The sequence below is a fragment of the Eulemur rufifrons genome, chromosome 3 (genome assembly GCF_041146395.1).
Source record: "Eulemur rufifrons isolate Redbay chromosome 3, OSU_ERuf_1, whole genome shotgun sequence".
Lineage (NCBI taxonomy): Eukaryota > Metazoa > Chordata > Mammalia > Primates > Lemuridae > Eulemur > Eulemur rufifrons.
Window position 1 is genome coordinate 45,010,544 of NC_090985.1, and position 27,661 is coordinate 45,038,204.

A 27,661-nucleotide genomic window follows, 5' to 3' on the forward strand; every position below is an offset into this window, starting at 1 on the left:
AAGGGAAGAATCTTAGTGCTCCATTCAAATCAGTAAACTGAGCTTCCTAATGGAAACATCCCAATCAACATAATATTAATGATCTGATTTCGGGCCATACATTTACACACACACACACACACACACACACCCCCACACCCCCACACAAAATACATATACATGCACTTTAAAGAGACTCATGCATACATTTTAAAGAGAGCCTCTGCCCGGCTGTCTCCAGGGGCCCAGCACACCCTGAGAAGGGCTGGCATTGAAAATGAGCTTGGGAGGCTCCAAGACTCAGAGACCCAAGCGTTGTGTGTAGTAGGAGTGGTAGAATGCACCAGAAGCTGTCAGAATGTGAGAAGAGGTCATTTATTTTAAGGGTGTAGGGAAAAAAATAAATTAGGCTTCGATTGGATTATTCAGTTAGGGGCCAGGAGCGGAGACGTGCACTGTGCTTGTATATGGAATTTTTTTTTAAAGAACACCCAAGTGGAGAACAAGGAGATATAATTTTTCTTGACACACCAACGTACAATAAGAACATATATTTAGTAACATTCGCCTCCCTGCACCCAGAGCAGCTGTTCAGCTCCAGCAAACACTCCTCCTTCCAGGCAGGGCAGAAGAAGTGAGTCTGCTCCAGTCTCTTGAGTTGTCAGTGAGAGCTGGGACCAGCATTCCAGAGCCTGTCCCCTCCCTGCCAAGCAGCAGGGGGTCAAACACAGCCTGTGCTTAGGAAGCAAGGTGAGAGAGAGAAGTTGCTCCAAGGAAAGTCCAACTGGAGAGTCCTGTTTAATTTCGGTAGGAAGAGCCTAAATTTGGCAATCACTCTCTGATCAGGCTCCTAAGGACCCCAGTAGAGTTAAGATTCACTCTTCTGACTATCCCTTTTTAAAAGCAGGGAGCAGTAAAGAGAATCTCTCAAAATTATTGCTCCCTGCTCTGCAAGACTATAACTCACTAGGCAAGGTTTTTGGCTGTCAGGGAAAGGTTTTATAGCTCCTGCAGGTGAGACTTGCAGGAAGTGGAAGGCAGGATGTATCCACTTCAGGTGAGCCCACCGTTTTACAAGTAGTGACAGAATAGAAACCTGGTTTCCTAGGTTTGTAGTCCCCTCTTGACAACTTTTGATAGAAGACTTGGGGGCACAAGTGGCAGGGAAAACAGCCAGGGTGGAGAAAGGCCCTGTGTCAAAGTAATATTTGGGCCAGCCAAGGACAGGTATGCGCTGGGTCCCTGGTTCATTCAGTCATTCATCCATTGACGTATTCATCGGTGCTACCCAGAGTGTGGCCCTCCGCTATGGGCATCATCCCCACTTGAGAGCTTGTCGGAAATACAAATTCTTGGGTCCATCCCATACCTAGCGTGGCAGTCAGTCTCTATGACTTGGCAAATAGGATGGGATGTCACTTCGGAGATGAGGTTACAAAAATACTCGGCTACAGTCTTGGCTGCCCATTTTTCCTCTTCTGCTGTGAGGGAAGCCAGCTGCCACTTTGAGGACAGCCTTTTGGGGAGGCCTATGTGGCAAGGACCTGCTGTCTCCAGTCAACAGCCAGCAAGGACCTGAGTCCTGCCAACAGCTGTGTGAGCGAGCATGGAATTGGTTCCTCCTCCACGTAAGGTGACAGTGGCCTCTAACATCCAGATGGTGAAAGACTCTGAGCCACAAAACTCAGTGGAGTGGTGCCCAGATTTCTGACTCACAGAAACTGAGATGGTAAATTGTTGTTTCAAGTCTCTCATTTTCTGTTAATTTGTTATGCAGCAGTTGATAACTAATACAAATACTGAATCAGAAATTCTGCAGGTGGGACCCTGGAATGTGTATTTTAAAATGTCCTCCAGATGATTGTCATGTACAGCAGTTTGAGAATCACTGCTGTGACTAAGTTAACAGCACAGGCTTTTGAGCCAGACTGCCTGGGTTCAAATCCTAGCTCCAGTACTTCCCAGCTATAAGAGCTTGAGTGGGTTACTTACCCCTCTGGGATTTAATTTCTTCTGTAAAATGTCGCTAATAATAGTACATACCTTCTGGGTTGTAAAGAGAATTAATTGGGTTAAGATATTTAAAGCACTTAGCATATTGCCTGGCAACAGCGAGCACAATAAATTTAGTGACGATTCATTCATTCAGCAAACATTTATAAGGCAACAACTAAGGGTAAGCATTGTGTTGGATGCTAGAGTTACAAAGATTCAGGAGACATAGTCTGTCCTGGCACTGTTGTCCTATAGGTGAGACAGACAAACAAAAGAATAAACATAACAATGAGTTAGAGACACTAGGATTGACTTCTGCACAGAGCGAAGCCCAGATGTCAGTTCTATCCTGAATGAGTGCATGTAGGCAAGGCTTAGTAAATGGGTTAGTTGGACGGTTGGAATAGAACCGAGGTTATGGGCTTGACTCCCTCCAACACCTTACCTCAATTTCTCCGAGTCTCTATAGCTTCCATTTCGTAGGGACAACAGAGAAACCTTTGTCACAGACAGCCTCTTCAGATAGGATCTACTTGAATGCAGGGCTTTGGTGTCTCACTCACAAAGCTCTGGCCACTTGGTCCTGGTTTCTGCTCCTAGATCAGGCAGCTCAGCTCAGCTAGCCTCAGGGTATTGCCATCCGCTCTTCCCTCTCTCTGAGCGGTTCTGCCCCCCACTCCTGTAAGGTTGGCTCCTTCCTATCCTTGTCTCTGCTTGCACACCTCCCCAGGGAAGTCTTCCTGATCCCTCTGATTAAACAGCACCTCCATTTCGGAGCACTTTTCTTTCTTTTTTTTTTTTTGAGACAGAGTGTCGCTTTGTTGCCCTGGCTAGAGTGAGCGCCGTGGCGTCAGCCTAGCTCACAGCAACCTCAAACTCCTGGGCTTAAGCAATCCTACTGCCTCAGCCTCCCGAGTAGCTGGGACTACAGGCATGCGCCACCATGCCTGGCTAATTTTTTCTATATATATTTTAGTTGGCCAGATAATTTCTTTCTATTTTTAGTAGAGACGGGGTCTCGCTCTTGCTCAGGCTGGTCTCGAACTCCTGACCTTGAGCGATCCACGCGCCTCGGCCTCCCAGAGTGCTAGGATTACAGGCATGAGCCACCGCGCCCGGCCTGTCGGAGCACTTCATTTCGTAAGTTTGAAATGCATTTCGCCCTTACTTAATTTATTTACCTGATCACCGTGGCCTCCCTGAGTAGACCACACAGTCTCTAAGGGCTAACACATGGTGTCTTTTGCTTACCATGTGCATGCCATGAAACACCGTAGGCATTCAATAAATTATTTGTTACTGAATGGATAAATGGATGAATGAACATGTCCTTTCATATTCACTGCAACACTTCAGCATGATTTGCTGAAATGTCCATCTTAATTATAAAGGACATTAATTCAAATTCTGGAAGACATAACTGCTGAAAAAATACAATTTGAAACCATTCACTTTAACTCTAAAGGGCTGCTAGAGAGTGGGGAAAAGATGGGAGAGTGGGAGGCCAGTAGCATAGTTAACGCTTATTGAGTACCTCCTCCTGAGTGCTGGGCACTGTGTTAAGTGTATTATAAGCATTATCTCATATACATCTGAAGTAGTCATCATTCTGTTTTGGGTGGGAGCATAAAAGGAAACTGAGGCTTAGAGCCCTTAAGTAACTGGCCTAAAGTCACAGCCAGTATGCCATAGAGCCATGATTAAACTCAGGCAGTCAGATTCCAAAGCTCTTGAGTTTAACCACTATACTCTCCTGCCTCCAATGGAATGCAGCTCATGAAGTAAATATTCTGCATGAATTGAGTGTACACAGTTGAACAACTATACGACACTATAACACCAGACCAGGCAGGAAAATGCCAGAAAGTTTTCTCAAGGTTGCAGCCAGGAAATGATATCCATGCACATGGGAACTGAGCTGTGACCAGGTGGTAGCATATTCATGGTGGCCCCTGCCCCCTACCCAGGGTTCCTGTGTTGTTTGGAAGGAAGTAGTTCAGAAGAGTATCCCATCACCTCCAGTTGACTAGCCAACATTTTCTCAACCTTGAAAACAGGTTTGGTAGTCTCTTCCTAAGCCCCCAAAGGATTAGCATTCTCCTTGTCAAGGCAGCATGTAATTTACAGCAATTGGCAGTTCCTGTTGCAAGGCATTCCAAGATCAGACAAGCCAAGGGGGGTGGCAGGTCAGATCAGAGCTTTGGTGGGGAAGCTGGTAGGGGCTGGAGGCGGAGGGGGTCAAGAAGCAGGAGGAGGGGAATCTTTACAAAGCCATGAAGCCTGTCTGCATTCAGCCTGGAGCAGGTTTTGATTGAGGGTTCCCCATTAGCAACAAGTCTCCACAGGCCAAAAAGAACAAGAAAGGAACCAGGCTTATCCAGTCTCAAACAGAACTAAAGTCTACATTTTTCCCGTGTCATGAGGAATTATTGTCGCAGCAGCCAGGGTAGGCTATCGCAGGCTAAAATCCTCAGTAGAAGAGAACAATTAGGGAAACCGTGAGTTGTGCTTCTTTGGACAATTCCGATTCCCTTCTCAAGGCTTACTTAAAGCCAGAATGTATATTTCTAGTCTGCTTTGGTGAGACTTAAATATTCAGATTTTCAGAGAGACAAGGCCTATGCTGAAATTTACATATAAATATATAAAAATATATTTAAATATTGATCTTCTTTATACCTTTTTCCTTACCGTTCGTAAACTGCCTATACTTCCACAATGTGATTGATCTCTGGGAAATTAATAATACAAGTGTCTGAAGAGATAGAAGTTGAGACAGAATAGCTGGGAGGTTTATATACTGGGCTGGACCTAAAGTTATATAGAGTTCACAATTTGAGAAATGGTTTGGTTTGTTTAGATTGCAAGTTTTCAGAATGATGGCTTACCTAGGACAGAGTCCTCAGTCATGCGGCCTTTTGAATGCACACACACATACACAGACACAGACACACACAGACACACATTTTTATCTACTTAGAAAGGCCACAGGCCATCAAGAAAATGACCTGGAAACTTGTTCTTAAGACTTCAAGAATCCAGGATTCAGAGAAATGCAGGAAATCCAACCAAAGAGACAACCTTGGAGCATCCACGGATGGTTCAGATAGCTATTCCTATGTTCCATCTTATCAGTGTGCTAATAACAAGTTACCCTATATACTATGTACGGATCACCAACTATAAATGGTTTGGACAATCACAAAATGCACTTAACTCACTGAAGTAGGACCGGACGTGATTTAACTTCACTTGAGTGAGTCGTCGAGTACTTTGAGACCGTCTAGTGTCTCATGATTGTCATTGTGAACACCAATAATTATTGTACCATAGTAGCATGGAAGTGCCAGATGATAAAAAATGTTCAGTTGACAGCGTGGAAGACAAACCTAATTCTGCTGGGTACCAGAAGTCTAAAAAAAAAAAAAAAAGAAAAAAGAAGTCAAGGTAGTGTTGATAGACAATAGCATAATAAAAAGTGTTAAAACCTAATGGGAAAAATGAACTTGAATTGTGGGTGACTTCCTGATTTTGTCACCTTCCAAAGTTGATATTTCCATTTCTCATTTTTCTCAGGTACTGCATCTATAGATGGATCCACAAATGTTATTAATAACAGGGACCCACATGAATGTAGCCATTTCCTCCTCTTGTAAATGGTAACACGGAGCCAGTTTTACTGTGATTATTTCTTTCCATGTCTGTTCCTCCTCCTAGAGTGTGAGTCCCTAGAAATCAGGGGCCGGCCTTGTGGCACACACATCCTTAAAGGAAGGAGAGTCTTTAGAGAAAATGGAAGTTACAAGCAAGCAGGGTAGAGCTTCTTTACCTTCCACTAGGGGTCAGTAAAACTTTAATGAGTCCCCTACGATGGCATCCAGACTTGGAGGGCAACTTATTTGTCACCACTTGTCCCTCAGAAAACACTCACCCACAAGAGGCTGTCCTATCACTGGAAAGAGTGGCCTGTTCCAAGTGGTTAAATACACAGGAAAGGCACAGCTAAGTATGACTTGGACTAGCATGTCACTATATCAAGCACTAAAGTTAACTTCCTAGAATTCTCAGCTTGAATGTGCAGTTTTGATAAATACTGAGGCAAGCTATCTTGCCTAATCAGCAGTCACTGTCTAACTGTCCAGTGACCAGGGCTTATTGGCTTGACTCTGATGCTCATGGTTTCCTGTATCATGAAATTGGATTTGAAGTTTCCCTTCTCTTTCTGCCTTGCGATCCTGGCTTACAATAGTCCTTATTGTAATGTTATACAGGAATGTTAATGGATTTTATTAGGAATAAAGACTTTCAAAAATATGTACTAGATAAATAAACTTGATTCCCTGCCCTACCAATAGCAACATTGAGTTGTTAAACATGGAAATCGGATCACTCCCCTGCTTGAAATCATCCAAGGCCTTCCCACCCCTAATAAAATCCCAACAGTTTGCCAGGCCTGCAGTGCCAAGGAATGCTAAGGTTCCTGCAACTTCTCTGATTCATCTCCGGCCTCTTGTTCTCACATTCACTATACTCCAGCCACAGAATCCTTTCTGATGATGCTCTAACTCAGTGGTTCTGAAACTGTGTTCCCTGGATCTGCACCATCAGCCTTGCCTGGGAAGTTGTTAGAAATGCAAATTCTTGGGACACACCCTTGTTTTGCCCTTGGTTAGCTTTCCTGCTTGGCCATTTTGGGGAAGACTGATGGAGACTTACTGTTTGATACTTCCGTTCATTTTCTTTCCCTTCTCTGTGGGGTTCTGTCTTCCTTCCTCCCAAGCTCTTCCCCTCTTCTACCCACGTGGTCTACATAGGGTGTCTTTGACTGTTTCAGCTGGAAAGATATCATTATGTCCTAGCTTACATTTTCTGGACGAAGCTCTGAAGTCCTAACACTCAGAAACAACATGCTCCAGGCTTCCCCAACTTCCTGGAAGAGAAAGAGCTGGGAACCAGTCTTCTGTTTTCTGGCTGGGAATCTCACCACTCTTCCACAACGCCACAATTTTCCTTGACCTGTTTGTCTTTTCCCACCTTCTGTAACCAATCAGTATAGACCCAGCAGAGTTTCCCAGCCTTCCTCAGAGCTGGGGATAATTATTGCCAGAGACCACATCAGATATCACCAAAACATTAAAATGTGCCCATATCAAGTAAAAATTTTGTATAACTTTATGAAGATTAGATTGTCTTGCCAGTCAAGGTGACATTTTAGAGAATTTAAACGTTTATTAATTTATTAATTTCACTATATTCCAGTTTGTTTTCATATTTTGAGGGCAATCAATTTTATTTCCTATAGCAAATATAACTGTAGACCTTTGAAAAGCATTTGTGCCTATGGCACTTCACACAATAAAAAAAGAAAAGTCTCCTTTGCTTTTCTTTTGTTGCTGAGTTTTCTGTCTTCCCTTCTCAAAGGCCATTCCTGAATCTGCAAAGCATCTGGAAACTGTTGTGTATTTGGTGGCTGATGCTTTATGCATTTAATGCTGTTGACTTGCAAACATGATCTCCTGTACTTGTGTCTGTATTTGTCCAGGAATGTAATGATCATATCTTACACCTGCCAAGTGCACTGTGGACTGCAAAGAGCTGTCTCATATATTATCCACTTTTTCTCATTTGATTCTCACAGTAACTCAGTGGGCTAAGCATGATAAATATTTTAGTTACTCCTGGTTTAACCAACGAGAAACAAAAGCTTAGGAAGGTGAATTGACTCATTCAAGGTTATAGACTAAGTGGCAGAGTCCAGATGAGAATCCACATCTTCTGGGTTCTTGTGTGCCATGCCGTTTTCAGGTCTTTAGTCAGCTGTGGGGAAAAATTACTACTGGAAAGGGAAATTAAGCAAGGTTGAATGATGGGATACTTTAGCTCTGTGTGTGTGTGTGTGTGTGTGTGTGTGTATGTTATAATAGAACTCTAGCCTTGAATATTCTCTTATTTGCCCTAAAGACAATGAGATCAAATTAATTACTTAATTCAACAAATGTTTATTTAGTGACAGACACTATCATAGGTGCCATGGATATAGCAATGAACAAAAAGACCAAGTCTTTGCCCCATGGAACTCATATTCTGGATGCAACGGATAAATAATAAATTAACAAGTCAACATATAGAATGTCAAGTGTTGACTAGTGTTAAGAAGAAAAATAAAGCAGGGTGAGGGGATGGGAAACTAGGAGGGTGCTGCTATTTTATTTAGGGTGGTCAAAGAAGGCCTCAGTAGTCAAGTGGCATCTGAGAAGAGACCAGAAGGGAGTGAGGGAGTGTGCAGGGTTGATACTGGGAGAAGACTGGCCAAGACATGTGTTTGCAAAGGCCCTGAGGCAGGGACATGTTTGGCATGTATAAGAAATAGCAAGGTAACCACCCTGGCTGCAGAAGAGTAAGCAGATTGGGATGGAGGGAGAGAGTTATAGGCAGGACGTGAGGTGAAAGGGGTCTGGTGAGGAGAGGTAGGGGGCAGTTAGGAAAGACCGTGCTTGACTTGGTAGGTCAATGAGAGGGCTTTGTCTCTCAGTCTGTCAGCCTCACGACAGGGATCCCTTCAGGGCTTTGACCAGAGAGAGGAGTTACGTGATTTGACATGCACTGTTAAAGGATTTACAATGGCCAACTTGTCCTCTGTTAAGATATTCCTGGTTAGTAATATTTCCACCTCCAATGACAGACTCTGCCCTGATTTGGGGGACTACCAAGGGGTCTTTCTTTTTCATTTTTCCTCATCTTTATTACGGTATAATAGATAAGTAAACATTGTGTACATTTAAGGTATACAACATGATGCTTAGATATACGTATACATTGTAAAATAATTACCACATCAAGCTAATAAACACATCAATTACCTCATATAGTTACCTTTTTTATGTGTGATGAGAACATTTAAGATCTACTGTCTTAACAAATAACTGAAAGTTTGTATCCTTTGACTAACATCTTCCCATTCCCTTAAATCCCCAGCCCCTGTAAATCACCATTTTACCCTGACCTCTGTGAGTTTGACTTTTTTAGATTCGACATACATGCAGTATTTGTCTGTCTGTGTCTGGCTTATTTCACTTAACATATGCCTTCCAGGTTCATCCAAGTTGTCTCAAATGGCAGGATTTTCTTCTTTCTTATGGCTGAATGACATTCCATTGTATATATACACCACATTTTTTTAATCTATCATCTATCAACAGACACTTAGATTATTTCCGTATATTAGTTATTGTGAATATTGTGCAGATATCTCTCTGACATGTTGATTTCATTTCCTTTGGATATATACCCAGAAGTGAGATTGCTGGATTATATGGTAATTATATTTTTAATTTTTTGAGGAATTTCCACACTGTTTTCTATAATGACTGTTCTAATTTAGAGTCCCATGAATAGTGTACAAGAGTTCCCTTTTCTCTACATCCTTGCCAACACTTGTTGTCTCTTATGTTTTTGACAATAGCCATTCTAATAGGTGGGAGGTGGTATTTCATTGTGATTTTAGTATGCGTTTCCCTGATGATTAGGGATATTGAGCACCTTGTCAAATACCCATTGACCATTTGTATGTCTCCGTTGGAAGATGTCTGTTTACATCCTTTGCTCATTTTTAAATTGGGTTATTTGGCTTTTTTGATATTGAGTTGTATGAGTTTCTTATGTATTTTGGGTATTAACCTCCCATCAGACATATGGTTTGCAAATATTTTCTCCCATTCTCTTGGTTGCCTTTTCATTTTGTTGATTGTTTCTTTTGCTGTCAGAAGCTTTTTAGTGTGAGGTGGGCCACTTGTTTATTTTTGCTTTTGTTGCCTATACTTACGGGATCTTTCTTTTCAAGTTTGTTCCAGTGCTGTGCTAAAGTTGAATTTTAAATTCACTCATTCATTTGACTCTGTGATTGAACCGCATCTAAGTGCCAGGAATGGCCCTAGGCACTGAAGATTCAGGACTGAGTAGGGCAGGAGTGCTCCTGCTCTCAAGTTGTACCACTGACCGTGAAGAAACACAGGCAGAAAATGAGCAAACACAAGAGATTTTAGCTTCTCAGAAGGGCCAGGAAAAACTAAAACAGAAGGAGATGCAATGAGGATGCCATTGTAGGGGCTACTTTAGATACCAGTTGGATTTTGATTTTCTTGTTTTTGAGACAGGGTCTTGTTCTGTTGCCTGGCCTAGAGTGCGGTGGCATTACCATAGCTCACTGCAACCTCAAACTCCTAGGCTTAAGCAATGTAGCCTCTGGAGTAGCTGGGACTACAGGTGCACATCACCATACCCAGCTAATTTTTTAAAACTTTCCGTGGAGACAGGGTCTCACTATTGTCCAGGCTGGTCTTGAACTCCTGGCCTGAAGCAATCTTCCTGCCTTGGCCTTCCAAAGTGCCAGGATTACAAGTGTGAGCCACTGCATCTGACCCCCAGTTGGATTTGAAATATGGAACTTAGGCTAATGATGTCACACATGTAGAGCAATTTACAGTTTACAAATTGAAAGAGGCTGGCCAGAAAAGTATTATTATTCTGACTTTTTAAATGAGAAACCTGAGGTTTACTGAGATTAGGCCACATGCCCAAGGCACTAGTAAATGGCAGATCTGAGATCCGAATCCAAGTGTTCTCTAATTTTCAGTAGCAAAATTTTTCTCACAATATAGAACACTATGGGGATGTAAGGGTAGAGATGAGCAACACTGGGGCTTGGGATGAGGGAATCAACCATACTTAGGCAAGAAAGGCAAGAAACTGGTGCCAAGGCAGGAAGAGAGCACAAATGGGCAAGGAGGGCAGCTAGCTCCCCCTAAGGTCATGCAGGACAACTGGTAAGATACAGAGGGCTACAATCCTCACAGCCCCAACTTCTACAGGGCCTTGATCATCAGCACCTTGAAGTGAATAGAAGGACCCCTGCTTTGAACGACTGCTCCTAGCAACCCAGGCTGGGGGAGCTTTGGGTCACATGTGGTTTCAATCGCTGCATTTATCTGCATCATTGTTGTCGTATTTGGAAGATGACTGAATCCTCATTCCTATCCCAGGCCTCTCCACATTGTGCAGGGCGTATAAGTCAAATCTGGAAAAGCTATCTCATCTTTGATGGGTCAGAACTAGGGAAAGGCTTCTGGAATGTACAGTAATGTCCCACCCACGCCCCTTCCCCCCTTTATTAAAACAAATCTGAAACAACAAATGTCTAAAATTTTCCACTGTATCATTTCATCCTGCCTTGTTATAACCGTGCCCTTCATCCACACCCTGCTGGGTTTTTTTTTTTTTTTTTTTTTTGCAGCCTGAGGGAAGCCGGGAAGTGTCTGCTTCTTAGCTCTCAGTCACTCCCACAATAAACAATCACTAAACACTTGCTGCCCCAGGCAACTGTTTGTCCAGTTTGGCCAGGCCCTGAGACTTATGCCTGGGAAGAGGGTGGGAGGTGTTCTCTGTAAACCAGAATCCAGGCTCTGAGGCCAGGGAGTTTGGCTTTGACCAGTCATACTGCTTAGGAGCCTAGCACATCCTTGCAGACCTGGAGGACCTTTAGAGGGACTGCAGGTCGTTTATCTGAGTTATCCAACGAGGTTCATTCATGGGGAGGGGGAGGGGGGGTGGCAGGAGCTTGGGGCTAGAGAGGTCAATGAAGGAATGACCAACCATCTTGCACTAATGGTAAATAAGGTCATTTTTCCTGCTTTAAGTTTCCCTTGAACAGCTGGGACGGTTGGCAAGTCTAAAGTCATCCATCCTTAAGAGACATCTTAAAAACTACCACCACCACCACAAAAAGAGACTAATATCACTTGGAAAACTGGGACAAGTTTAAGTTAACCGGTTTTTCCGCAGCCATTAGAAAATTTCTTTTTTCGCTGTGATTGGACCTCTTGGAAGCTTTCTTTAGAATAGACAGAGGGGGTTCAGGCAAGGATGCATAAGTAGATAATGAAGATTTAGGATAGCTGTCTTATACTCTTAGCACACAGAGGCAGGGATGCAGAACTGTAACAAATTCCTCTTTATTTTTGGGGTTTGGGGTGTCTCCTTGGGGAGAAAAGTAAGGATGGGCTATGCAGAGGAGGAATAAGGGAGACTGTTCAAACGCTTAGCAGGAAATACTACTGGGCCTGGGAGAGTAAAAGGTGGGTTGGGAGAGGCATCCTTCAGATCGGCGGACACTTCCTCTGAAGTCTTATCTTTTCTTCCCTCTTTCTCGGGCTCTCTGCCCTTCTCCATTTTCAAGCATCCTTCTCCAGGAACCCGCACACTCTCTGCCCCTGCTCGGGGAGGCGTTCCCGGCAGGCAGGCAGCTGAGGAGACCGGGTCCTGCAGGGCGCCCGGGGCAGCCCGGGCAGCGCGGCGCGGTCCCCACTCCCCGCGGGCGCCTCTGGGCGGCGCTGGTGCCCGGCCCGGCACAGGCCGAGTCTCGGGCCAGGCGCGCCGAGGAGCCGAGGGCCAGCGCCGGGTCGCCCCGCGCTCGCGTCGCCCGCCCGCCGGCCCACCTCCGCCAAGCACCCCGCAACCGCGCCCGCGCCCGCGCCCCCCGCGCCCCCCGCGCCGCGCCGGCGCCTCGGCCCGCGGCCGGGGGTTATGAATGGGCGCAGCGGAAGCACCGCCCACCCCGGACGTGACGCCCGGCCAATGGCAGCGCGGGCTGCGTGGATGGATGAGGTCAGCGCTGTCGTGTCGGGAATGGAATGTGTAAGTGTAACATTCAGAACCGGGTAACATTCGGCGACCGAACGCGGCGGCCGGCAGCGGTCGCGCGGGGGCCTGCGAAGCGCCGCTCGGGGCCGGCACTGCCCGCGGGGAGGACGCGCCGCCGCCGCCGCCCGGCACCGCCGCCGCCTGCAGTCGGGCCGCCGCGCGTCCCGGGGGCCGGCCCCGCGAGCGCAGGAGTAAACACCGCCGGAGTCTTGGAGCCGCTGCAGAAGGGAATAAAGAGAGATGCAGGGATTTGTGAGGTTACGGCGCCCCAGCTGCAAGATGCACTAGCCGGCTGAACCCGGGATCGGCTGACTTGTTGGAACCGGAGTGCTCTGCACGGGAGAGTGGATGAGTTGAAGTTGCCTTCCCGGGCTCGTTTTCCACGCTGCCGAGAGGAATACGAGAGGCAAGGCAATCACTTCGTCTTGTCATTGATTGGGTATCGGGAGCTTTTTTTTTTTTTTTCTTCTCCCCTCTCTTTCTTTTCCTCCTTCTTGTTGCATGCAAGAAAATTACAGTCCGCTGCTCGCCGCCCTGGGTGCGAAATATTCAGCCCCGGTCTCTCCCGTGCATTGTGCAACCCAAAGATGAAAGACCGAAGGGGAGAAAGTTAAAGAAATCGCCCACATGCGCTGGATCAGTCCACGGCTTGGGGAAAGGCATCCAGAGAAGGTGGGAGCGGAGAGTTTGAAGTCTTTACAGGCGGGAAGATGGCGGACTGGAGCTGAAAGTGTTGATTGGGAAACTTGGGTGATTCTTGTGTTTATTTACAATCCTCTTGACCCAGGCAGGACACATGCAGGCCAAAAAACGCTATTTCATCCTGCTCTCAGCTGGCTCTTGTCTCGCCCTTTTGTTTTATTTCGGAGGCTTGCAGTTTAGGGCATCGAGGAGCCACAGCCGGAGAGAGGAGCACAGCGGTCGGAATGGCTTGCACCACCCCAGTCCGGAGCATTTCTGGCCCCGCTTCCCGGACGCTCTGCGCCCCTTCTTTCCTTGGGATCAATTGGAAAACGAAGATTCCAGCGTGCACATTTCCCCCCGGCAGAAGCGAGACGCCAACTCGAGCATCTACAAAGGCAAGAAGTGCCGCATGGAGTCCTGCTTCGATTTCACCCTTTGCAAGAAAAACGGCTTCAAAGTCTACGTATACCCGCAGCAAAAAGGGGAGAAAATCGCCGAAAGTTACCAAAACATTCTAGCGGCCATCGAGGGCTCCAGGTTCTACACCTCGGACCCCAGCCAGGCGTGCCTCTTTGTCCTGAGTCTGGATACTTTAGACAGAGACCAGTTGTCACCTCAGTATGTGCACAATTTGAGATCCAAAGTGCAGAGTCTCCACTTGTGGAACAATGGTAGGAATCACTTAATTTTTAATTTATATTCCGGCACTTGGCCTGACTACACCGAGGACGTGGGGTTTGACATCGGCCAGGCAATGCTGGCCAAAGCCAGCATCAGTACTGAAAACTTCCGACCCAACTTTGATGTTTCTATTCCCCTCTTTTCTAAGGATCATCCCAGGACAGGAGGGGAGAGGGGGTTTTTGAAGTTTAACACCATCCCTCCTCTCAGGAAGTACATGCTGGTATTCAAGGGGAAGAGGTACCTGACAGGGATCGGGTCAGACACCAGGAATGCCTTATATCACGTCCATAACGGGGAGGACGTTGTGCTCCTCACCACCTGCAAGCATGGCAAAGACTGGCAAAAGCACAAGGATTCTCGCTGTGACAGAGACAACACCGAGTATGAGAAGTAAGTGGCTCTGCTAGTGTGCCTTTGCGTTCAGACCTGGGCCCTGCCGCCTTGGTCCAGGTGTGAGGTTAGCGGATGGCGTGGGGGCAGAGGAGGCCCTCAGTCCTCTCTCTGCTCTGAGCCTGGGACCGAGCATCCTGGTTCAGGTGTGCAGCTAGAAGCTGGAGGCAGAGTACCAGCTCTTGGGGCAAACTGAAAAGCCCCGAGCGCTGTCCTGAGCCACATAGACGACACTGTCTCCCTTTTGCTTAGAGAGGCTTCAGGGCGGCATGTCTCCTGTTTAGAGTAGGAGTTTGATCCAAGTTTGGAAATTGTGCTTCGCCCACTGGTATGGAAGGGTGTTTCTGAGGGTGCCTAGAGACCCTGAGAAGGCTCTGGTCTACCAGAGACCTACCCCCAGGATTGATGCTTTGTTTGCTTTTCTCATGAACACAAGTACCTGCTTTCCCTGGAGTTTCCCCAACTTCAAATTTCCATCTTTCTGTAAGCCTGTAATGCGTGTTAGCTGTGCAAGCATTTTAATTTTAGCTGCTAAACTTTGTGTGGCCCTTTCCTCCCTCCCCCATGGCATTGAATTTTATGAAGGGAGACCGTAAGCTTGTTGGGGCCTGTGGCCTTACATGCATGCATGCATGCATTCATTCATTCAGTTGTATATGTCCTGTCGCCTTTCTAGGAGAAACTGTTTTTTTAATCTGGGCCTCAGCCCCACTGCTGTAAACTCCAGTTGCTAATTTAGATTTCCCTTTCCCCTTTGTATTTATCTATTTGCATATAAATCATGGACTGTTACTCTTTGAATGGGCGTGAGATGCCTCCTTACCCTCTGTAGTGAGGCAAGTTTTGTCCAGTTGCTAAGTAACTGAGTTGGTTACTTTGTAGCCCTTTTCACACTTCCTTTTCCTTCCCAGTGACAGTAACTGACACACTGGATCTGGGGTCAAAGCTAGATGCCACAAATCTGCTTTGCCCTGAGCTTGGCGGGTCATTGTCCTGGTAGCTGGGTTGGCGCCCGGAGTCTCACTTATATCTGGCTGTGAAAGAGTTAGTGAGTTCCTACAGTGCATTTCCACGTTACGCCAGTCAAAACCAGAGCAGCCTTGTGCTACCCAGGGAAGGAAGGGGAACCTCTCAGCTGAGTACAAGAGGAACTGGCAGAGGTTGGCAGATTTTGCAGTTGATTCATGAAATGCAGAAGAGGGGAAGTGCTTCTCAAACCTGATTGCAACAGGAATGGGTATGGTGGGAAACCGGCCCTGAAATGAAAGGTTTGATTGTTGTCTGTGTGTTTTCTCAGACACTCGGGCCTCTGTAGGAGTGATTGGAAGGGAAATTAAAGTCCTCCAATACTTGATCATAGAGAGTGAAGGAGAAAGTATCAAGCAGTTGAATTCTGCTCCCAACCCCCATCCTTTTGCTTTTCAGGCATAAGAAAAGCCCGAGGCTAGGGTCAATTATGAATCTATATTTCACTCTTATTCAGGGGCAGTTATGTGTGAATGTTGGGTGCAGTTGCAATAGATTAAAATTTTCTCACAGAAGAAACTTAAACTGTGTTTAGTAATGTACTGCTTTGTTTATACGACATTTACATGGACCTATTCTTGTGGGTGCTTGTAAAAAAAAAATGCTTATAGCCTTTCAGGAATTTCTTTGTCTGGTTTCTGGTGGAGTAACTCGAGATGAAGTCTAACCTTTCAGTGTCTTCTAAAGCAGTCTCACCGAATTTTGTAGAAGGATCATAGTGTTCTCCGTTCTTCTAAAAGGGCTAGATCTGAGATTTCACCTTAGGAAATTTGAATTATATATTTACTTGGGAAGTACCCTTAACCTAATAAAAGCCATATCTTCCTTACCCTCTTATTCCCCAAATAAATATGAAATCTCTACATTTTCTGCTGAATGGAAGCTTTTTCTAGAGATCAACAAGGAAGGAAGGAGGGGTTGGTTTCCTTGAAAGTTTCATTTTTGCTAATTAAATTTAACTAATTTTTGACCTCTTTGTGATTGGGCCAAGAAATCTGACAGCCACACTTTGGTTTATGTTTAAAGACCACAAGGGGTCAGGACCTCAGGATTGGGTCTCATCGGAAAAGCAGCGTTTAGTAGGAAAGCAAGTTTACTCTTTTTCCCCAGCAGGGATCTCTTTAGCAGGGACACTTCAGGATTTTCTTTATGTTCCTCTTTTGCATACCCTCCAGCCCTAACCGTGCTTAATGGGACAGGGCAGTGCTGCAGAACGTTTACATTCCCTAGCCTGGTATACCTGGAGTTTTAACTCATTACTCTCATTGGGCTATCGGAATTATTTATCTTTGAGAAATGGTGCTTGCAAATGTTATTCGCTTTTATTATTGATTCTGGAACACATGAAGATGAAGCGAGAACTCTGAAATGCGGAGATCATACCCTCAACAGAGCAAGCAACACTTGTGCTCTGGAGTAAGAGCAACTACTGTGCTACTTATACTGGTGTTTTCTAGAAGTTAGTTTTGCATATGTGAGATCAAGAAGTCCTCAAATCAAGATATGCTCTAGGAGGAGGAAATATGAGAGTTAGGTCTATAGGTTTAGTATGTGTAAGTTTGTCTTCTCATACTGATTTATCTTGTGAGTTTTGATTCGTCACCTTGTGCATTATTTATCCTCTTGTAGAACGGGTTTTGGACTGCTTCAGGGGTGCTCTAGGAATTCATTTGGTAATGGCTTGTAAAAACACAATCAATTTTCATCTCCTTCTTTATCAGCAAGTGCCTTTGAAAAAAATCTTCAATTTAATTTGCTCCTGTAAGCAACCCCTCATAAGTTTGCTCTGGACTTAGGGGGTCTGGTAATTAGATTGAAAATTTATGGTATCATGGCCAAGTTAGAATACAATAGGATATATACAAATGTATCAACTAAAAAAAAAAAAACTCGCTTTTAGGGAACTAGAGCATTATCTGACAAAGATTTAGTGCTAAATGTTTAAGGACTTGTATGGCACCTGAGCTTTTGTGAAAATTAGATGTTGGCAGCAAAGGTATAGAAGAGCTATGAGGAATGAAGGAAAATACTTTTCTCTTGTGATAGAGAAAAAATAAATTTCTCTTGTTATTTTTGACCCAGACATCCAGGATTATATTAAAACATCCATTTTTATGACACCCATAATTAATTTTCATCAGTTACATATTTTAACAGATATTGAAGACACCAGCTAAAATAAGTTGCTGCAATGATTAGATGATTTGCAATGAGGCTGTAGAGAAATTCTATTTTATGTCCTTTGAGCTTCTGTGTATCTTACAGAATTACTGTATTTTTGCATGAACTTCCTAGTTCAAATCCCTGCAAAGGGCATTATTGTGAAACATCAGATTTGGCTATCTGAAATAGAAGAAAGAGAAGGAAATGAGAGGTGGCGTCTATCTTTGACCCCCTCCAAGGAGGCAGTGGTAAATATTTTAAGCACTGTTTGAGGAACAGGCAAGATTGTGTGCAAGTCTTTTTGACATCTTTCTCTTCCTGTGTCTGCTAATGCTGTATGTCACAATCCTGGTATTTTTAAGGGTCTTGAGATAAATGATCATTCAAGCTTCCAACACCCGCATTGTACACATGTAGAATTGAGGGACAGCACGTCTAAGGGATTTGCTTAAGGTCAGAAACCTGGTTAGTGGCAAGGGTAACCCTACAATGCAGACCTCCCATTTTTTTCCCTTGATCTGAAGTCTTCATTTCTAATTGCAGACTCCCTTCTGGTCTCTAGCCATTAAGTGATCCTTATTGATGGTGTTTCTTACGGGATTTCTCTTGGAATTTTTGGGGAACCTGATTGACCAATTTGTCTTATGGTTTCAGAGGCTGACACCCTCCCCTTCTGAGGGCATTCTTAGACTTAGGAACTCTTGCTTTGGGACTTAACATTTTGCTTTTATTACCAACTAAGGTGGTTAGGTCCTTGAAGGTGTTTAGTAAGTTTTTTGAAGCTTTCAATTTGGCCCTAAGGGGTTTAAGGACTAGGCTGTGAATTGACCAAACATTAAGTTGAATTCAGGTGTGTTTATAGAAAAAGAAAATGTGTGTAAGACAAATAGTAATGCTACATCCTTTTTTGTTTTTTTTCTCCATTATCCCAAATATAATAACAGACACCTGGAGCAAGTTCACGATCCAGCAGTGAACCTTAGATGAATGTTTTCCTCCTCCAAAATGAAAGGTGGGAATTGTGATTCTCAGGTTTTAAATGTAAAATATTAGCACCTTTCTTTCCACAGTGGTATAATAGCACAAAAGTATTCCTAAAATAAACCACATAAGCACAGTTAAAGGGAGGCCAGCCTCATGCAAAATTACGAAGTTGGCAAAGATTCTAGTTCTCTCTTTCCCTCCCTTTCTCACCTCTGCCTAAACCTGCTTTCTGGAGAGCACCTAAGAGCCTCAACCACAAAGAATCCCTGAATAAAGGTTGGGGTGTTGTGTGTCACTCTTAGGGACATTTGCATTTTGTCTGAGTCAGTGTAGCAAATGAAGATTTTGAGTGGAACCTGTGACCTAAGTTAGAGATCTAGGGATTTTATCCTACAAATAATGGCTTGCTACTAGGGTTTGGATACGCCCTGCCAATGGGTGGCCACCTTTGGTCCCCCTGAAAACAGGATTTTCCTCATGATAACTTTGGATGGCACAAAATTGGCAAAAGGGGAGATGCCATACTCTTTTAGTCCAATTCTTTTGGTCAGAAGGCCTGAGGATCTGCCTCCTCAGAATGCCTATCAGCAATGCCCTTGAGTATGCTAATGTCACACTAAAGGTTGTGGCTGATAGGGCCTGGCTGTGTTGCTCTCAACCACCTTGCAAGATATCTTATCAGCCTATTTTACCAGCATGTTTACTGAGGCCAACAGTGGTGAGGTGGTTTGTCTCAGGCTATATGGCTTGTAAGTGGCTAAACTTAGGCTAAAACCCAGGTTTTCTGGCTCCCAATTGTCTGTTCTTTTCCCTAAGGCTTACTGGTACCTCACTGCATTGACTTTCAGCACAGTGTATTCACAGTGAACCAGGTAAGTCAGAGGGTTAATGGATCCTGGTAGCTCCTGGACATGTTTCATGTTCATACTAGAACGTGGAAGCTCATGTTCCCATGAGCTTAATAACTATAGGTCAAAAGATCCCAAATCCAAAATGCTCCAAAATCTGAAACTTCTTGAGCCACCAACATGATGCTCAAAGGAAATGTTCATTGGAGCATTGAATTAGGGATGCTCAACTGTAAACATATAATACAAATATTCCAAACCCCCCAAAAATTCAAAATCTGAAACACTTCTGGTCCCAAGCATTTCAAATAAAAAATAACGTGCAATTGTTTTTATTTAAAAGCTCTCCCACCTTGACCAAGTTCCTGTAAAAAACAGGGACCCCCTCCAAACTAGATTTGTTGAGTGCCTGTTATTTGCATTTACCTTTATTATCTCATTTAACCTTTCAACAACAATGTGCGGGGGGGGGGGGGGGGGGGGGAGGGGAGGGGGCGAGAATGTAGGTCCCCAGAAGGTAAAGTAACATCTAGTGAGTAAATGACAGTGTTCTCACCTGGGGTCTTAGATTCCAAAGTCCATTCTCTTCACAAAAAACTTTACCACCTTAAAGAATCAAACAAAATTTTTACCTATTTACATGTTAAGTTTTGAACAAGTGTGAGTCAGACATTTGTATATCAGATCTTTTTTTTTTTTTTTTAATTGCTTTTTCATTCATGTTTCCCAAGGGAAAAAATTTGGCTCAGCGATGTGATAAAGATGGCCTCTAGTTCTGACATTTAAGCATTGACCCCCTTGAACTCTCTGGTTCAAGGTTCAAGGGGCACTGTAATTTTGTCTACATAGATTCTGCTTGTGATTCTCTCCTAGAGTTCTTCTAAGAAAAGTGAGGAAACTGACTTGCAGTCTAGTGACCTTTCCCCCAGTGATAGCAGGCTGCAGGGTTTCCCTCTGTAATTGCCAGTGAACCTTGGAGATGTTGCCTCCAGTAGTTGGCGGCTGAGGTGACTGTTGCCCCAGGTAGACAGTGTGACCCAATAGAATAGCAATGGAAGACCCACTGGAAGATTCTGTTTCTGGAATATACCACATCCACTGCCCCCAGGGCCTCAGCCTTCTTAAAGAAAAACAGTGCTTAAAAAAATTGTAAAAGTTATACACAGCCTGTGGAAAATTCGTAAAATACAGAGCATATGACATGCAATTAAATTTCTTTTCTAATCCCATTATAAGAGCTAGCCCACTATTGCTGAACTTTGATGTAGTCAGTCTATTCTAGCACATATGTATACCTACCTGTATGCTTATATTGTTCTGTCTCTGCATATCCAAGTACCATGTAGAAATATGTTAATTATTATTTAATGGTAAATAATGAATTCAACACATTTTTCTTAAGTGTCTTGTTTGTGCCAGACACATAGGAGTTAGAGCTGGGGAGACTGCAGTGAACAAAACTCCTTGTCTTTCTAGTCTGTCGGTTTTGTAAAGGTGAAGCCAGACTTTAACTTTGTATTTTTGGATGTTGTTTTTTTTTCTTAACGTTATGCATTTTCCTGTCACATGAAATAGTCTTTGAAAATAGGATTTTTAATGCGTGATAGTCTTTGAAAATAGGATTTTTAATGTGCGGATTTTTTTTCTAACTCATAGCTGGACCAGAGTTTATTTAACCATTTACATTTCTTAGCTATTTATTTCCTGTCTTTTTTCTTTTCTTTTTTTTTTCAATTATAGATAAATCAGTGATGAATTTCTCTGTGTTGAGTGTTTCTTCTTGACTAAAAACAAAACAAAACAAAACATAAACACAGAACTTCCTCCTTTGTCCCCCCATCGTCCACCCCAATCCCATTCTGGGCAATAGCTGTTTTGAAGGTGAGGCTGAGCACCCATTTAGTGAAGTCGGCATCATTAAATGACTGCTTAGATAAACATTTGTAGGTGTTAATTGGTCCTGCCTGGGGGGTCTTTGAAGCTCCACAGCTCTCTGTTCCCTTTGAAGTTTTGTTTTGGCTCCAGCCAAAAACTCCCTGGTCTCTCACTGGGCAGAGGCACCCCCAGACTTCTCTCTCCAAGCACTCACCCTTTCCTGGGATTTCAGAATCTGCAGGCCTTACCTGGGTCTATGTCATTCTAGCTAATTGTATCTGTTGCCCATAGGAAGTGAATTTGGGCAGGTCACTTTCACCTCCGGGTGTCTAAGTAAGTCCTGGGATTCTAAGCATAGAGGAGGCCCCATTCTAAGTGATTTAAAAACCAAGAGAGAAAATAAAGTGAACTGAGAGTTTATGCCTAGTTTTTTGTTTTTTTTTTTCATCATAATTGGTTTCAGTAGTTATGAGAAATTTTCGGGGGTGCACATCCTCTTTTTGTGCGTCATTTTGTCTTCTGCGAAGCCCTTTAGAAGGGAGAGTCTGTGCCCTGCATGGGGAGCGTGACTGATTCCCAAGGATCCTGGACTAGGTTTTTTTTTTTTTTTTTTTTTTTTTTTTTTTTTTTTAGAGACAGAGTGTCACTTTGTTGCCCTGGCTAGAGTGAGTGCTGTGGCGTCAGCCTAGCTCACAGCAACCTCAAACTCCTGGGCTTAAGCGATCCTACTGCCTCAGCCTCCCGAGTAGCTGGGACTACAGGCATGCGCCACCATGCCCGGCTAATTTTTTCTATATATATTTTAGTTGGCCAGATAATTTCTTTCTATTTTTAGTAGAGACGGGGTCTCGCTCTTGCTCAGGCTGGTCTCGAACTCCTGACCTTGAGCGATCCACCCGCCTCGGCCTCCCAGAGTGCTAGGATTACAGGCGTGAGCCACCGCGCCCGGCCTGGACTAGGTTTTTAACCTCTCAGCCTCAGTTTCCACCTCTGGAAATGGAGATCCCAACACTGGCCTCCCAGGGTTGTTAAGAGCATCAAATGAGGTAGATGGTGTGTGACTGTACCTTGTAAATGCTAATGTGTTCTACAGGGTGTTTTTACTACTAAAACCATCTTCCTGCTATTTTCTAATCAACCACAGAAGTTCACTTAGTTTCATAACTTGGCCCTTCTTAGCTAAGCTACAGAAATAACTATTCATCTCTTCCTTGATATTTAAATCACCAGGAAATTGTGGTAGGTGCCCTGGAAGTCCAGCCATTGTTTCTGTGAGCTGTGAAAAGACTGTTGAGAAGAGTTCAAAGAGGTCAATGCTTAAATGTTAGGAGTGGGGGGTCTTCCAGCTGGGACTTGCATGTGGTACTGGGGGTCGGGTGGGAGCAGGTGGAGGGTGGTGTCTGGGGCAGCCAGGCACTTCCTTGACTCCCTGTCCCTTAAGTTCCCTGGCTGACTGTTCTCAGAATCCAGGTGACCCCTTTTCCAGTTGACTTTTACATCCTCACCAGTTGAGGGTGACATTTGTAGGAACACCTTGTGTGAATGGAGCTCAGCTCCTGAGTGGTCTCTGTGGGCTCGTTCAGAAGGCCCTTAGATGACAAAGAGCAGAAAATCACTCAAGCTACCTTAAGTCACAGGATTTATCATGAGTGGACTTGGGACAGAAACTGAACTGGAACTGCTCCCGTAGGTTCTCAGGACCCAGCACAATACCTGGGACAGGCTCCTCCGTCCCTGCTCTGGGCCAGTCATGTCTCCCTTGGCCAGCATCTCTGCCCCTGTGTGTGTCTGCCAATCACTGGCTCGTCTCTCCTGAGGTCTGTCATCCGGGCCCTGGAGGAAACCAGTCTGATTGACGTTCTCAGCGATCACTCCTGGGGAAAGCCATTCATATTACACCACGGCTTGGGTGTGGTGGTGACCCGATCAGTGAAAGGACTGCCCTGTCACATTGTCACTCTTGATTTAATTGGTGGCCATCCTTTTGCAAAGAACAGCCTAAAGTTGCTTCCTGGAACTGGGGACTGTGGTTAGGGGAAGTTGGCTGTGGCAGGCACTGTCAAAGACATATCCTGTTGGCGCGCACGTATTTGAGCCCAGCTGGTGATAATGGTAATAGCAGCAGCAACTCGTGTTTATTGAGGGTGTCCTATGTGCCGGATAATGGGCAATATCTTCTCTAATCTTTACGTCTACCTGGCAGGAAAATACCTACTTTATCTCCATTTTATGGAGGAAGAAACTGAGGCAGAAAGTCTTTAAAAGTGGCTTGTCTAAGAATACATGCATAGGAGATGAACGGAGGCCGTGTGACTTCCGAACTTGTGTTCTTAACCACAGCACTGTACTGCTTCTGAACAGCTGGAACTGATGTCATAAAAGACCAGAGAGTCACAAACAATAGTGTGATTGATTTATAGAATATCACTTGGGTTTCTCACCTAGAATTTATTTAATCTTTCTTTAGAGAGACAATTCTAACCAGTTTGGTAATCTGGTTTCTCAGCCTACAGTAGATTAGAAGCAGCAAATTTAAAAATGAGAGAGGGATTCTTACGAACAGATCTGGGAAGAAGGGACAGCTGGTAACCCAAATATAAGGAAGCTGGCCAGGAAATTATAAAATGTAATGCCCAGAAGAAGTAAAGAAACATACAATTTAAGAACAGCTGGCCTGGTGCCCAAGTGTGTGTCCTACACACTCCTCAGGAGTGAGTGTGCCTCTAAGTCCTAGCACCTGGTGTCATGCCTGTCACAACTACAGCTTCTGTGGGTATTTGATGAACTACAACACAGCACAGTGTTGACCCACAACCATCATTTGTGTTCACTGTCCTTTAGGAAAGTAGAAAAATAAGTAATGCATTTTTTATAACTTTTAATATCCATATAGTTAATACAAAAATATTTTGGTGCTCTTAAAAATTAAACTCTCTGTTTGAAAACTTGTCCACTAACTTTTGCATGTTCTCCAGGGGTTCTGGAGAGACAGAGTCTCCTTTGGGTTGCCATTGGTTTTTGTTGCCAACTCTGATTTCTGGGTTTTAGGATGCATATTGGTTGTTTAAATTTGGGAGAAATGGTAAGTTTTCTGTACTGTGGTGTGGGTCTGTAGAACTAGCTCCTCTTGGTTGACTCCAGAATGTCTTGGGCTGTTGGCTCAGGTGAAGAGAGGGGCCCTTGGCCAGGGCCGGCCTGCCCGCCCAAGGTGTGGCATGTTGAGAGGTTGGGGTTTGGAGAAGGGAGGTGCCCATGAGTGGACGAGGGGACATCTTGTCTGTTGCCTGGGGGTTGCCTGGCAGATATGTTGGAGTGCTTGTCATTACCTTGCTTTTCCCACACTCCTAGGGGGACCCAGGATGGGAACTGGTGGGTGGAGGTATGGGATGGACCTAACACCTCTTACAAACATTCTGGCACCCTGACAGAGGGGTGGACATCATCTGCAGTGCCGCTGATAGAAAACATGCCCACTACCCTACCTGACCGTGCCCTGGAGGCTTTGCACAGTTAATCCTCATGTTATCAAGGCAGGCTGGTCCAGCGCTACCTCCCCATCCTCATCCTCATCCCTATCCCTGTGGCAGAGCCACGCACCTCCTTCTCCCTGCTTGACCCACACAACCTCTTCCCTCGTTCTGGAAAGCCGCCAGCCAGCTCCATCAGACTTCTTCCAGACACTTCCTCGACGCCTGAGTAGGCCGGATTCTCCTGGTATGTGCTCTTACAGCACATTGAACCGCTGCCCCAGCTGGGGCTTCCTATTTGTTAAACTGTTTTTTTCTCTCTCCCCAGTAGATTGTACAGGCCCTGAGTGGAGGGTTCATATTGGTTTTTCATTAATTTACTCAACAGATACTTACTGAGCACCTACTGTGTGTAGCCATTGGGGATTCAACAGTGAATAAAACAGACATAAGTCCCTGCCTTCCAGAGGCTGACAGTCTAGTGGCTGGAGGCTGATACCATACAAATCATGGCATATATTAGAAGGTGCTAGATGCTGTAAAGAAAAGCAATGTTATAGAAGGGGGTTAAGGCAGGGGGTCTTGACTGTACAGTGGAATCGCCACGGGAGCCTCTGAAAACGGGGTCTGGGCCCCTGTCCAGGCCAGCTAGACTCTGTAGGGATGAAGTGCTAGGTTTGTAAAAAGCTCACTGGATGGTTTGGATGCACGGTGAGAGAGGAGGTGAGGGAAGGTTTGGCAGTTTTAAATATGGAGGGGAAGGAAGGCCTCCTTGGGAAAATGACATTGAGCTCTCTCACCATTGTACCTTCAAATCCCCAGCACCATGCTTGAGTGACTCACGGTGAGCACTCAGTTTCTGTTGCATAAATGAAAAAACAATTATATTTATTTAACTGGTGGGAATGCTACTACTTTTGACTGGTATATTCCAAGTATAGAGTCTGTAAATGTTGCTCGCTTTGGTTAATAGCACACACAGCACGGGCCTTCCTGTCCCTCCTGCAAGTTCATTTTGTTCATTTGCTGATTCACCTAGAATTTCTCTTCATTTTCAGATGGGAAGTTTCTTCCAATAAACCTTTTTTTGTTTTCAAGTTACTTTTCTTTTTCTTTTTCTTTTTCTGTTGTGTTGGATGTGAGTATCAGTGAAACCAAATTAAAATGAACCAAGGGGGTTTGCTGCATAAAACGAATCCAAATAATTTATTGCTACAGGAAAAACCATTATGGTCTTTTTATCATTTAATTTTAACAGTCTGTAGATACTGGGACTTCTTTTTCCACCTTAATTGCAATTTTTCTCCCAAAAGGTCGGTTGCATAAAACTTTTGGCTTACATTTTTTTGCTCAGGTTACATCCAAACTCTGTTAACTGATATTGAAGCATTGCCCCAGAGTATATAGTAACATAGGGCTTAATTGAGCTATCAGGCTTCTAATGAATTCATATTGAGATTTATCATTTAATTAAAAAGCAAAGAGGGGAAAAAGCGAAGGGAAGGTGTACAATTGTTTCTCCCACCGGCCTCCATTTCCTACATTTAAAATCTCCTGCCTGGTTTGTGTTAGCTTGTGGAATCCTACAGGATGTTGTATAAAAGTACTCAGGGTGTATATATAAAATGGAGAATGCTCTGTATTACAATTACTTGACTTCTTAGTAGGTCTTAAAAATAGATTCCAATTTGGTGACAATCACATGACACTTGATTATGAATTATGTTTTATGTTTTTACAAAGGTTGGTGAGGCCATTTTCCAAAATTATTTCTAGGTCTGTATATCTGAAGCAATCTGAAAATCTAATCAAAGGGAATGTAATACTGAGATGCTTTTGCTTTACTGAGAGACAGAGAATAAATTTTTCTTGAAAACATCATTTTTTACATGCTACATGTTCCTTTAAAATTCACACTGCATTAAAAAAGCTACCTTTAAGCAACACTTTTTATGATAACTGCATTTTTAAGTATGCAAGTGTAATGTTGCAAACCTGTAAATGTAGGGCAGTCAGTCATTTATTGATTCAGAGTGGAAATGTATACTATTTTTTTGTATTTAGATTGTAGAGTTATATTACATGTTTTAAAAAAATGAACAGTATTTTATGTTAAGATAAAATTTAAGTACTTCAATGTTTAGTACAGTTAAAAGGTAGAGTAGTATTTTCCTGTACTTATTTTAGCCTTTGCCATGTCTAAGGAGTAACCCAAGTAGGGATAAAATAGGACAAAAAGGATTAGATGTCAAAAAAAAATCTTAGGTTTCTATAAAAATAAGCTAAGAGGCCAGGTGTGCTGGCTCACGCCTGTAATCCTAGCACTCTGGGAGGCCGAGGCGGGAGGATCACTTAAGGTCAGGAGTTTGAGACCAGCCTCAGCAACAGTGAGACCCTGTCTCTACTAAAAATAGAAAGAAATTAGCTAGGCAACTAAAAATAGAAAAAATTAGCCAGACATGGTGGCACAGGCCTGTAGTCCCAGCTACTTGGGAGGCTAAGACAGGAGGATGGCTTGAGCCCAGGAGTTTGAGGTTGCTGTGAACTAGGCTGATGCCACGACACTCTAGCCTGGGAGACAGAGCAAGACTCTGTCTCAAAAAAAAAACAAACAAAAAAAAAGCTAAGAAACAAGTACCTTTATATGAAGTGAGAATCTAGAGAGTGTTGGTGTTTGAGCCTCTTTGGACCTCAGTTTCCATCATCTGGTTTTCCTGCACAGAGACCTGTGAGCTCATTGCTGATTGGAACCATCAGGTCTGTACATACATGTGCATATCTGTGTGTATGTTGTATGTTTTTGTATGCTGTATGCTTTTTCAGGGAGGGGAGCATGGCGTTCAACTGACCCCACATACTTCAGCTCAGATA

General features: G+C 44.1%; 1 protein-coding gene across 1 annotated transcript in view; it reads left to right on the forward strand.

The window, feature by feature from the left end:
• The first annotated feature begins 13,393 nt into the window (after positions 1 to 13,393).
• Positions 13,394 to 27,661, forward strand: part of EXT1 (exostosin glycosyltransferase 1) — a 272,500-nt gene continuing 258,232 nt past the window's right edge. Inside the window, exon 1 of the mRNA XM_069466057.1 lies at positions 13,394 to 14,427. Coding sequence (XP_069322158.1) covers positions 13,466 to 14,427 — 962 coding nt within the window. The 5' untranslated portion in view covers positions 13,394 to 13,465. The remainder of the gene's footprint in view (positions 14,428 to 27,661) is intronic.